Source organism: Salvelinus sp. IW2-2015, linkage group LG36 (genome assembly GCF_002910315.2).
Source record: "Salvelinus sp. IW2-2015 linkage group LG36, ASM291031v2, whole genome shotgun sequence".
NCBI classification, from domain to species: Eukaryota; Metazoa; Chordata; class Actinopteri; order Salmoniformes; family Salmonidae; genus Salvelinus; species Salvelinus sp. IW2-2015.
Window position 1 is genome coordinate 28,884,731 of NC_036875.1, and position 12,809 is coordinate 28,897,539.

At 41.0% G+C, this 12,809-nt stretch overlaps 2 protein-coding genes across 3 annotated transcripts; one reads left to right on the forward strand and one right to left on the reverse strand.

Annotated features, from left to right (window-relative positions):
- The first annotated feature begins 6,973 nt into the window (after positions 1–6,973).
- Positions 6,974–9,444, forward strand: LOC111959692 (phosducin-like protein 3). The gene is made up of 6 exons (XM_023981455.2): positions 6,974–7,061; positions 7,374–7,506; positions 7,721–7,811; positions 8,260–8,403; positions 8,626–8,834; positions 9,014–9,444. Exons 1-6 carry the CDS (start codon positions 7,056–7,058, stop codon positions 9,154–9,156), a joined length of 726 nt encoding a protein of 241 aa, XP_023837223.1. The 5' UTR covers positions 6,974–7,055; the 3' UTR covers positions 9,157–9,444.
- A 233-nt stretch (positions 9,445–9,677) lies between these two features.
- LOC139023754 (neuromedin-U-like) lies at positions 9,678–12,176 on the reverse strand. 2 transcript variants are annotated; one of them, XM_070437570.1, is made up of 7 exons: positions 11,982–12,176; positions 11,718–11,764; positions 10,971–11,024; positions 10,840–10,866; positions 10,650–10,700; positions 10,291–10,365; positions 9,678–9,869 (listed from the first exon to the last, which is right to left on the reverse strand). In XM_070437570.1, the coding sequence occupies exons 1-7, from the start codon at positions 12,052–12,054 to the stop codon at positions 9,852–9,854; spliced, it is 345 nt and encodes a 114-aa protein (XP_070293671.1). In that variant the 5' UTR covers positions 12,055–12,176; the 3' UTR covers positions 9,678–9,851. The 2 variants fall into 2 exon arrangements, with proteins under 2 accessions (XP_070293671.1, XP_070293670.1); XM_070437569.1 differs by lacking the exon at positions 9,678–9,869 and having other exon boundaries at positions 10,165–10,365.
- Between the last annotated feature and the right edge of the window lie 633 nt (positions 12,177–12,809).

A 12,809-nucleotide genomic window follows, 5' to 3' on the forward strand; every position in this document is an offset into this window, starting at 1 on the left:
AAAAAAAGGAAGGTCAGTCAATCCGGAACATTTCAAGAACTTTGAAAGTTTCTTCAAGTGCAGTCGCAAAAACCATGAAGCACAATGATGAAACTGGCTCTCATGAGGACTGCATAGGAAAGTTACCTCTGCTGCAGAGGATAAGTTCATTAGAGTTAACTGCACCTCAGATTGCTGCAAAGAAACCACTACTAAAGGACACCAATAAGAAGAAGAGACTTGCTTGGGCCAAGAAAAACGAGCAGTGGACATTAGACCAGCGCATTTAACCAGGTAGGCCAGTTGAGAACAAGTTCTCATTTACATCTGCGACCTGGCCAAGATAAATCAAAGCAAAAACAACAACACAGAGTTACACATAAACAAACGTATAGACAATAACACAATAGAAAAGTCTATGCACAGTATGTGCAAATGTAGAAGAGTAGGGAGGTAAGTCAATAAATAGGCCATGGAGGCGAAATAATTACAATTTAGCATAAACACTGGAGTGATAGGTGTGCAGATGATGATGTGCAAGTAGAGATACTGGGGTGCAAAAGAGCAAGAAGATAAGTAACAATATGGGGATGAGGTAGTTGGGTGTGCAATTTACAGATTGGCTGTGTACAGGTACAGTGATCGGTAAGCTGCTCTGACAGCTGTGCTTTAAAGATAGAGGGGGAGATATAAGACTCCAGCTTCAGTGATTTTTGCAATTCTTTCCAGTCATTGGCAGCAGAGAACTGGAAAGAAAGGAGGCCAAAGGAAGTGTTGGCTTTGGGGGTGAGCAGTGAAATATACCTGCTGGAGCGCGTGCTACGGGTGGGTGTTGCTATGGTGACCAGTGAGCTGAGATACGGCGGTGCTTTACCTAGCATTGATCTATAGATGACCTGGAGCCAGTGGGTTTGGCGACGAATATGTAGTGTAGGCCAGCCAACGAGGCATACAGGTCGCGTGTGTGGTAATATTTGGGGCTTTGGTATTTATGCTGCAGTAGTTTATGTGTCGGGGGCTAGGGTCAGTTTGTTATATCTGGACTACTTCTCCTGTCTTATCCGGTGTCCTGTGTGAATTTAAGTATGCTCTCTCTAATTCTCTCTTTCTCTCTTTCTTTCTCTCTCTCGGAGGACCTGAGCCCTAGGACCATGCCTCAGGACTACCTGGCAATGATGACTCCTTGCTGTCCCCAGGCCACCTGGCCGTGCTGCTGCTCCAGTTTCAACTGTTCTGCCTGCGGCTATGGAACCCTGACCTGTTCACCGGACGTGACCTGTCCCAGACCTGCTGTTTTCAACTCTCTAGAGACCGCAGGAGCGGTGTAGAGATACTCTTAATGATCGGCTATGAAAAGCCAACTGACATTTACTCCTGAGGTACTGACTTGCTGCACCCTCGACAACTACTGTGATTATTATTATTTGACCATGCTGGTCCTTTATGAACATTTGAACATCTTGGCCATGTTCTGTTATAATCTCCACCCGGCACAGCCAGAAGAGGACTGGCCACCCCTCATAGCCTGGTTCCTCTCTAGGTTTCTTCCTAGGTTTTGGCCTTTCATGGGAGTTTTTCCTAGCCCCCGTGCTTCTACACCTGCATTGCTTGCTGTTTGGGGTTTTAGGCTGGGTTTCTGTACAGCATATTTTAAGAATGTGAAATGTCAGAATAATAGTTGAGAGTGATTTATTTCAGCTTTTATTTCTTTCATCACATTGCCAGTGGGTCAGAAGTTTACATACACTCAATTAGTATTTGGTAGCATTGCCTATAAATTGTTTAACTTGGGTCAAACGTTTCAGGAAGCATTCCACAAGCTTCCCACAACAAATTGGGTGAATATTGGCCCATTCCTCCTGACAGAGCTGCTGTAACTGAGTCAGGTTTGTAGGCCTCCTTGCTCGCACACGCTTTTTCAGTTCTGCCCACACATTTTCTATAGGATTGAGGTCAGGGCCTTGTGATGGCCACTCCAATACCTTGACTTTGGTATCCTTAAGCCATTTTGCCACAACTTTGGAAGTATGCTTGGGGGTCATTGTCCATTTGGAAGACCCATTTGCGACTAAGCTTTAACTTCCTGACTGATGTCTTGAGATGTTGCTTCAATATATCCACATAATTTTCCTTCCACATGATGCCATCTATTTTGTGAAGTGCATCAGTCCCTCTTGCAGCAAAGCACCCCCACAACATGATGCTGCCACTCCCGTGCTTCACGGTTGGGATGGTGTTCTTCGGGCTTGCAAGCCTCCCCCTTTTTCCTCCAAACATAACGATGGTCATTATGGCCAAGCAGTTCTCTTTTTGTTTCATCAGACCAGAAGACATTTCCCCAAAAAGTGTGATCTTTGTCCCCATGTGCAGTTGCAAACCGTAGTCTGGCTTTTTAATGGCGGTTTTGGAGCAGTAGCTTCTTCCTTGCTGAGCGGCATTTCAGGTTATGTCGATATAGGACTCGTTTTACTGTGGATATAGATACTTTCGTACCTCTTTCCTCCAGTATCTTCACAAGGTCCTTTGCTGTTGTTCTGTGATTGATTTGCACTTTTCGCACCAAATTACGTTCATCTCTAGGAGACAGAACACATCTCCTTCCTGAGCTCTATGACGGCTGCGTGGTCTCATGGTGTTTATACTTGCGTACTATTGTTTGTACAGATGAACGTGGTACCTTCAGGCGTTTGGAAATTGCTCCCAAGGATGAACCAGACTTGTGGAGGCCAACAATTTTTTTCTGAGGTCTTGGCTGATTTCTTTTGATTTTCCCATGATGTCAAGCAGAGGCACTGAGTTTAAAGGTAGGCCTTGAAATACATCCACAGGTACACCTCCAATTGACTKAAATGATGTCAATTAGTCTATCAGAAGCTTCAAACGCCATGACATCATTTTCTGGAATTTTCCAAGCTGTTAAAAGGCACAGTCAACTTAGTGTATGTAAACTTCTGACCAACTGGAATTGTGATACAGTGAATTAAAAGTGAAATAATCTGTCTGTAAACAATTGTTGTAAAAATGACTTGTGTCATGCACAAAGTACATGTCCTAACCGACTTGCCAAAACTATAGTTTGTTTTAACAAGAAATGTGTGGAGTGATTGAAAAACGAGTTTTAATGACACCAACCTAAGTGTATGTAAACTTCCGACTTCAACTGTATGTAAATGTAATATTTCATTATTTAATTTTTTTTGATCAATTAGCAAATATTTGTAAAAACCTGTTTTTGCTTTGTCACTAAGGGGGTATTGTGTGTAGATTGGGGGGGGAAACTATTTCATACATTCTAGAATAAGGCTGTAAACTAACAAAATATGGAAAAAGTCAAGGGGTCTGAATACTTTCCGATGGCCACCCTTTATCAGGGCACAAGGAAAGACCCAAATGCAGACACAGGAGGCAGATGGTAGAGCTCCGATATTRATTATAACAAAGGGAGTAGGCAAAGGCAGGTCGGGGGACAGGCGAGATCATAAACCAGGTCAGAGTCCAAACAGTACCATACGAMAGGCAGTCTCGAGGTCAGACCAGGCAGAGGTCAGAAACCAGATCCGAGTCCAAAAACAGTACAAGGGGATAGGCTGGTAGTCAGAGCAGGCAGAATGGTCAGGCAGGTGGGTTCGGAGTCAGGACAGGCAAGGGTCGAAACCAGGAGGACTAGAAACAAACAGAGACTGGGAAAAAATAGGAACAAGGAAAACCGCTGGTTGTCTTGGCAAACAAGACGAACTGGCACAGAGAGACAGGAAACACAGGGATATATACACCGGGGATAATAAGCGACACCTGGAGGAGGTAGAGACAATGACAAGGACAGATTAACCAGATCAGGGTGTGACACCCATATATTACGGGTGTCAGGGAAAATGTATGGAGTAAAAAGTATATTATTTTCTTTAGGAATGTAGTGAAGAAAAAGTAGTCAAAAAATATAAATAGTAAAGTAGAGATACCCCCCCCAAAAAAATAAGTAGTACTTTAAAGAATTTTTACTTAAGTACTTTACCGCACTGAATGTATTAGGACAGTGGTTCCCAAACTCTTTATAGTCCCGTACCCCTTCAAACATTCAACCTCCAGCTGTGTACTTCCTCTAGCACCAGGGTCAGCGCACTCTCAAATGTTGTTTTTTGCCATCATTGTAAGCCTGCCACACACACACTATACGATACATTTATTAAACATAAGAATGAGTGTGAGTTTTTGTCACAACCCAGCTTGTGGGAAGTGACAAAGAGCTCTTATAGGACCAGGGCACAAATAATAATATAATAATCAATAATTTTGCTCTTTATTTAGCCATCTTACATATAAAACTTTATTTGTTCATAGAAAATTGTGAAAAACTCACCACAGGTTAATGAGAAGGGTGTGCTTGAAAATCCACTCTCACATAGGTACGTGGTTGTAAAAGGGCATCAGTGTTTTAAAAGCGCGATTTGCCAAGGCAGGATACTGTGAGTAAATTCAATTTTCACAGAACCGCTTGCTGCAATTTGGATGAGGCTCTCTTGTTTAGATATCGGGAAGTGGACTGGAGGCTGGGCATGAAAGGGATAACGAATCATGAAAGGGATAACGAATCCAGTTTTTTGTGTCATCCATACCTGTGTAATTGTGCACCCAACTCACTCAGGTGCTTCGCTATATCACATTTGACATTGTCCATAAGCTTGAGTTCATTTGCACACAAAAAATCATACAATGATGGAAAGACCTGTGTGTTATCCTTGTTAATGCAGACAGAGAAGAGCTCCAGCTTCTTAATCATAGCCTCAATTTTGTCCCGCACATTGAATATAGTTGCGGAGAGTCCCTGTAATCCTAGATTCAGATCATTCAGGAGAGAAAAAATATCACCCAGATAGACAAGTCGTGTGAGAAACTCGTCATCATGCAAGCGGTCAAACAAGTGAAAATTATGGTCAGTAAAGAAAACTTTAAYCTCATCTCTCAATTTAAAAAAACGTGTCAATACCTTGCCCTTGATAACCAGCGCACTTCTGTATGTTGTAAAAGCGTTACATGGTCGCTGCCCATATCATCATCAGTTCAGGTGCCTTGCTTTAACAAAGTTAACCATTTTAACTGTAGTGTCCAAAATGTCTTTCAAGCTGTCAGGCATTCCTTTGGCAGCAAGAGCCTCTCGATGGATGCTGCAGTGTACTGAAGTGGCATCGGGAGCAACTGCTTGCACGCGCATTACCTCTCCACTATGTCTCACTGTCATGGCTTTTGCACCATCAGTACAGATACCAACACATCTTGACCACCCAAGTCCATTTGATGTCACAAAGCTGTCCAGTGCTTTAAAAATATTGTCTCCTGTTGTCCTGGTTTACAGTGGTTTGCAGAAMAGGATGTCTTCCTTAATTGACCCCCCATAAACGTAAAGGACTTGTACCAGGAGCTGTGCCAGGCCCGCCATGTCTGTTGACTCATCCAACTGTAAAGCATAGAATGCACCGGCTTGTAAGCGAAGCAATAATTGTTTCAAAACATCTCCTGCAATGTCACTGATGCGTCATGAGATAGTGTTGTTTGATGATGCATTTTCTGTATTTTTTGGGGCCTTTTCCCCCAGCATTGTTCCAGCCATATCGGCGTAGAATTAAGTCCTCCGCACAATAGTATGGGGCTTGCCTGTCCTAGCCACTCGGTAGCTCACCATATAAGACGCTTCTAGCCTCTTATTATTAATGGTGCTAGCTGTTGCTTTTATACAAGTCTTACTACTCGAAAGTAGTCTTCATTCTCACTCAAAAACATCCTGTGGCTTAATTTTCAAATTGGCATGTTCCGTTTCTCTTTGTCTGCGCAAGAGTGAAGGTTTTATCAAGTTGTGAGATAGTACATTTGCACATATAACACACTGTGGCTGAGGAAAGGCACTACTTCCAATATAAGTGAACCCCAAATCAATGTAGTTCTCATCATCATCTCACGTCCCTGTCTGTTGTTCGGTGCTTTCCCGGGTAAAGGGGCAGTAGCTTTTGAGCTGCATCATATTCACAACTGTCAGTGTCCATGCTAAGTTAGCTGGGCTAACAATAAATGTAGAATTACTGATGCTAGCATTGGATGTGCTCGTGGAAGCAGAACAACTTGTGTTGTCGACAGGTGCAGGTGTAGTACTGCTGGTATATGTCTCTATGGACGCGGGCCTAACTTTTTTAACCATCTATCCATTTTTCCCCCATTTCTTTTTCATCTATCCATTTTCGAGCAAACGGAATGAGCACCAGCTACGTTTGGCTACATARGGACCGTTATCGGAATTCCCGCGAGAGTAACGGTTAATGTGATTGGACGTTAATTATTTGACTAGGCTACCTGTATTTGACATTCTGTTGTTATTTCGCTGAACACTAAATGGTTTAATTTTATTTTTGGCAGTGAAACGAGSCTACTCAGGCGAGAAAAAAACTCACCCAAATATATAGCTTAGTTGAAAAATATAAATGAACTGTTTGAAAATGTGAAGAAATGTAAAAACATTTTTTATTTTTTTTAAATGTGAATCAAATTTTTATTATGCGTACCCCCGACGGCATTACCCCAGTTTGGGAATACTTATATTAGGCTATCATATTAGAACACAAAAACAGGCCAGCATTGTTTAGAAATGTGTTGYACCTCTGTGTAACCCCACCCCTATAAGCTTGGTCACCCCAGAGACTGACAGCACAGCGTGATTTTTAGGTGCAGCTGTTGTCTCACAGCTGCCACATATGGAAAGTAGCTTTCCCACTCCTTATATGGACATATTGGAGATGCAAAACGGATGTTGGTGCAACCTTTATTATTGTCCCTTGACTTTCTGGCGCTAGCCAGTTTTCTGATAATAATGCATAATAAACACCGATTAAATATGATTCGTCCTCAGAAAAATACATTATTGTTCAATTACTCTGAAATAAGTTTATATTTGTGATAACTGACAAGTATTTACGTTTTTCACATTTAAAGATCTTGTTTTACTCCGGAAGAAATGTGGGTGAGGTCCTTCTATTTCCGTGTCTGGGGAGATAAGTGGTGTGATTTCAGCGTTTGTCTTGAACAGTTAAAAAATGCAGGTTTGTAAACTTATAACACCTTTTCTAGCTATAGAAAAAGTAGTAATGAAGGTCATAGCTGACGTTTTGAGCAGTATGAGTATATGTTCGCACGCCACCTTGATTGGGACATAGCTAACGTTAGCTGCATTTAAACATTAGCTAATGTTCGCTAGCTGTAATACCACAGATAAAAGGTGGTTACCGGTAGTTATAAGTATCTTTGGTAATTCCAAAGAGCCTAGCTATAGATGTTTAAAAACTATGTGGCAAACTAACAACACTGTTTGTGCTTAAATAAAACTCCAATGATCTGTTATTTCTCAATCCCAGGACCCTAACGCAGATACCGAGTGGAATGACATCCTGAGGAAGAAGGGGATCCTTCCTCCCAAGGAGAAAACTCAAGATGAGGTTGATGAGGACGCTCTAGAGCAGCAGATTCTTCTTCAGCAAGAATCTGTTGGTAAGAGGTGGCTATTAATATCATATAGCTACCTCTGTGGGACTAGGTTTCTCCTGAACTGGTCTAAAAATAGTTTTTATGTTATTCTTAATTTAACTAACAGGACATGGTTTTGGAAGGCTGATCCTTGGTCAACAGCATCCTCTGTTAGTAGTTTTAATACCTTAAATTATACTTTTTCTGACTTGTATTTCCTGTGGTGTTTTGTGACCAGTAAAAACCTATGAGAGTATGACTCTGGACCAGCTGGATGAGAACGAGGATGACTTCAGTGAAGAGGATGAGGCCGCCATCGAGATTTACAGGTTTCAAAGCATTACTAAGATGGTACATTATACATACAACAGATATTGGCTGCCATATGGCCCGGGGCCATAGCTGAGCAATCGGGCAAGTTGAGCCGGCTCTGTGGTTGCCACATTGGGCATGTTAATTATTTTATTGAAAACAACCTAAGTGCAAAGAATTTCTGATTCCTCCCCTATGTCGGTGTGTAAACAGCACATTTTAAGTCTTTGGGGAACTAAAAATACTCACTTGATGGGCAAGTGCCTTTCAGACCTTAATGTCAGTCCCTTAATACAACCTACTGCCATTAAAAGAGATGCTGAAAAATGTAAAGCTCCATTGTGGCTATCATGTTAATGGTGAAATAGCCTTTTGCATCCCAAATAGAGAATGACAATGTTATGACCTTGTTATTACCAGAATGAACCTACATTGCCTTAACTCTCTCCATTTCCTTCTCACCAGGCAAAAGAGGCTTGCAGAATGGAAAGCCACCCAGATAAAGAATTGCTTTGGAGAAGTAGTGGAGATCTCTGGGCAGGACTACATCAAGGAGGTGAACAAAGCTGGAGAGGGCATCTGGGTTGTGCTGCATCTCTACAAACAGGGGTGAGTTCTGTTAGATTTTTTTTTTAGATCTGATAACTTTATTGGCCAAGACCTTATTTGAAAATCATGAAACAAGGTTTTCCTTTTTTGTTGTTCATATAAGCCTGATTAACAGTGGTCCTTTTTAAATTGCACTGAATAGGTCTATCTGCCAAATACATAGATTTAACTAATTGACCCATTGTAATCAAATCTCTCTGTTCCATTCTCTCATCCTCACAGAATTCCTCTGTGCACCCTGATAAACCAGCATCTGTCAGAGATGGCCAGGAAATTCCCCCAGACCAAGTTCCTGAAGTCCATCTCCACCACATGCATCCCCAACTACCCCGACCACAACCTACCCACCATCTTTGTCTACCATGAGGGAGAGATGAAGGCACAGTACATCGGGCCTCTGGTCTTCGGGGGCATGAACCTCAAAGTTGAGGGTAAGAGACAATCGCCTCAGCTATACTTTTATAGGATACTATTAGCGACATGATATGGTAGTTTATGCTGTCCAGTGTGTATACTTCTCACCCTCAGATTTGTGCATTGTCAGTTTTGAATGACAKTTTCTTACTTTCTCTACTAGATATTTAAATCTGCTTTATCCTATCATCCTCAGAGCTGGAGTGGAGGTTATCAGAATCTGGCGCTGTCAAGACAGACCTGGAAGAAAACCCCAAGAAGCAGATTGAAGACAAGCTGATGTCGTCGATCCGATCCACTCTCCCCACACGGAAAGACAGTGACTCCGAAGAGGACTAGCCGCCTAACACCAAATAACATTACTCTATAAATAACGCTCAACCATCACTGTGTGTGAGGATGGCTCTCTCCTGTGGTGAACTGCACACCTCTCACGCTCTCTATGTTACCTCAGTCAGCAGAGAGGCTCCATCAGAGTACTATCCCTCCCCGGTTGAAAGATCTCTTATGTTACGAGATCATTCTCCTAAATCAGATCTGAACTTGTGTTTTTACATAACATTTGGTTGAAGATTGTCCTTTTTTTAATTTAACATATGTTTCATAATAAATGACAATAGAAATGAATACATTTGTAATTGTTTAAATTAAATGTAAGTAACCATTCACCCATGCCATAATCAGTTGAAGCTTTTTATAAAGTGTTCACCCTGATCTGTGTAACCATCACAAAGGACTCCTTTGACTGTTCACTGTTAGCGGTCTGAATTTGTGTATGTGCAATTGTCTACAAAATGGCAAAGTACAGAATCCTCATCTTATATCACAAAATATTTACATTTACCAACTGAAATCAGGAAGACACTTCACAATCTGCAATAATTTATTTCTCATAAATATCAAGTCCATTGCCAGAGAACACTGAGGATGCTGCTTCTGTCTGTCCCTCAGTCTGCCATTTTGTGCTCAATGTTCAGGGGGGTTGCAGTGTGCTGATGTCTTCTGTCCAGTTATTCCAAAGTCAGATTTTTACATCACACATCAGAGTGCTTCTGTGTAGCAGGGAATAGAGAGAACCTCGGTCATAGGCATGGCATTTCTTGAATTGTCTACTTTGTTCTAACTTTTATGTAGATTCTATTCAGGGGTAGTATATGTCTAAAGTACATATTGTACCTTGATTGAGCCCTGCGGACTGGCCACAGAAAGACTGTGGTCCTCAACCTCTAAGAGAAAGGCACTGGAGAAGCTTTCACAAACTCTTGAGCTTCAATCAGAAAAGGCTACACGGACACTGCTGACCTGCAAACCGATATTTCATTTCAGAATTGGTTAAAATTGCGTAAAGGTCAGGGTTAAGGGTTTGGTTAAGGTTAAGGTTAGTCGGTCTTGCAGGTCAGAAGTGTCCTTGTCTCCTGCTTCAATATTGATATTCTGCTAATCATCAAGGTTGAAACAGCACAGGGTCCTTACCAAAAGCATGAGCTGCTTCTTTCTCCTCTGAGACAGTTTGGGTGACAGGCGCATCAGCGGGTGCACTGAATGGGACTAGAGAGGGGAATGCCTGTTAGATTCCAATCGCATGTAATTACTAAATAATCAGATCAATAAAACATGTTATAACAAATACAGCATGTTATCATCTAAAGACAAAATCCCATACTGTGCTGTCCAGGAAATCCAATGACACTTTTGCTTATATGCCTGAAACATTGTACATGGTTGTTTGAGGGTGTGTACATAGTTCTAATTTGCTCTCAGACATAATTCACTGACATTCTGAAGCAATATGGAAATACAGTTTGTGCATCAAGGAGTCTTTCTCTACTTACCGCATGCTGTACAGAGTCTACCGAGTTGGCCTTTGAATAGTGAAACAGGAACTGACGAAAAGAGCATATACAAAGTCAACACTGTTCCAAAGACAATGAATATTGCAACTGCAAGTTAACCTCAGTATTTTGAGGAATAAGGTATGAACAAGTATTTAGTAATAGGGTGTGATATTGTTGAGGAACTTACTCTTTTGAAAACATTCTGAACTTGCTCCTGTGACGGGGAGAGGGACAGGGAGAYAATAATTACACTGGCGTCAGAGCTGCTATCATATATAATCTGTGATAAGATTGAGTCATACAGTAGCTAAGCTTTACCTCATTCTGATCTCTCCCCATCATATCACCAACATCAGTCTGGATCCCAGGACCCTGCAGCAGACAAATCAATGGTCAATGATAAAACACAAGTCTATGACACATCTAAAGGCACTAAACCCAAGCAAACATAAAAGCTGTTGTACATGTCATCCATTGTCTACTGTATACTGTACCCATTGCAAAGTAATGATCGTATCTCTGTCATCGGTGTGTCTAGTTGATAGGAGTGGGGGGAAGTCCTATATATTCTTATTCCCCTCATCCTGTCCCCCACCAGTCTGATTTAAGTTAGAGTGACTCACTTGTGTGTCCCCAACCCCCTCTCCACGTATAACCTAGCCCAGCCACCACAAGTAACAAGAGGCACCCTTTAATTTGGTTGTAATCACCTGCTGACCCCTTATCAGACACGGATGAGATTTCTCCAGTGGTGCAAACTCTCCTCTGATGAACGCAGTAGAGGACTGAGATGTTTAAACAGTGAAAGACTGAGATACAGCGAGTGATACACATTCAAGGCATATATTGAATGATTTGGGCCTAGAATACCTTCATACTACATTTTAACACTTTGCCTCTGGTATCAGGTAAGGAAATGTATCCTTGTTGTCAATCTAATAATCCATTCATAAGTAATTCATAATTTATTTAAAAACTAATTTCACAATATTTGTTTGAATTACACAATTGCCTTTTATTTTCACTTTTCAGGTATAGGCATGCAAAAAAAACAAAGTCCCACACCCTTCTGAAAGCAATTCCATGTTCACACTCTTTGTATGGACTAGCCTCTACAGAAAGAAAAAAAGTAAGTTTCAAAAGTATACATTTGTTTATTTTATCAATCTATAACATACAATAAAAATACATGTAATAGCCAACAATATCAACAATATAAATAGCTAATTCAAAAACAACATAAACATCGATTTCAGATTTTAAGATTTAGATAGCCTAAATTATACAGAAATGTTGAAGTTCATTTAAATGACATAAATAATCTCTCACCTGTCGCCTTCCAACATCCAAGGCACCAGACCAATTGAAGTATGCAAAGTTGTTGAAGATACGAAGCGCTCATCTCGAGCTATGAGATTCTAATGCGCTTTGGTGAGGGTATATGCGCTCTGTGTTGGTTTTGTGGTCTGCCCGAGAAAGTCTTGTTATATTGCCACGTCACAGTACAGAATTGAACTCTACTGACTATCTCATCCGACATAATTATATAGGCTATAACTTTGATGGGAGAAGCATCATCTCCCACGCACAGGTGACCAGTCAACGTCCCACTGGTCTCCTTGGTCACCAGCTGAGTGTTTGTGCGCAAGTCCCCTCTCCCTCGTCATTTTGAACGGTTTTAAGATACATTTAGATATGGAAACTAAATCAAAGAAATCCATCAAAAACAGGATGTTAACCAAACATAAAATCGGAATGGAAGTTAAACAACTGGTGTCGAATATTTTTTCAGTACACTTGATTATAGGACATGGTGATGAATAATGACCCCGTGATGTTCAAGTTCATTGAAAACCATAAACAACCAAGTAAATGTTGGGGAGTAACAGATTACATGCAGTCTCTTACATGTAAGGGATTACAAAAAGCTGTAACAGTAATACGTTACATTACCAGCAAAAATATTGTAACCAGATTACAGATACTTTTGAAAAACTAGATGATTACTTCGAAGATTACTTTTAAATTCAGAAATAATGTTTGCCAAAAAAGTATTTGACACTTCTCTCTTTTCTCAATGACATTCATACATCATTGAAAATAGGCGCAAATTTAAATTTGTTCAATGTGAGCGAGTCTGACCATAAATCAGAGACC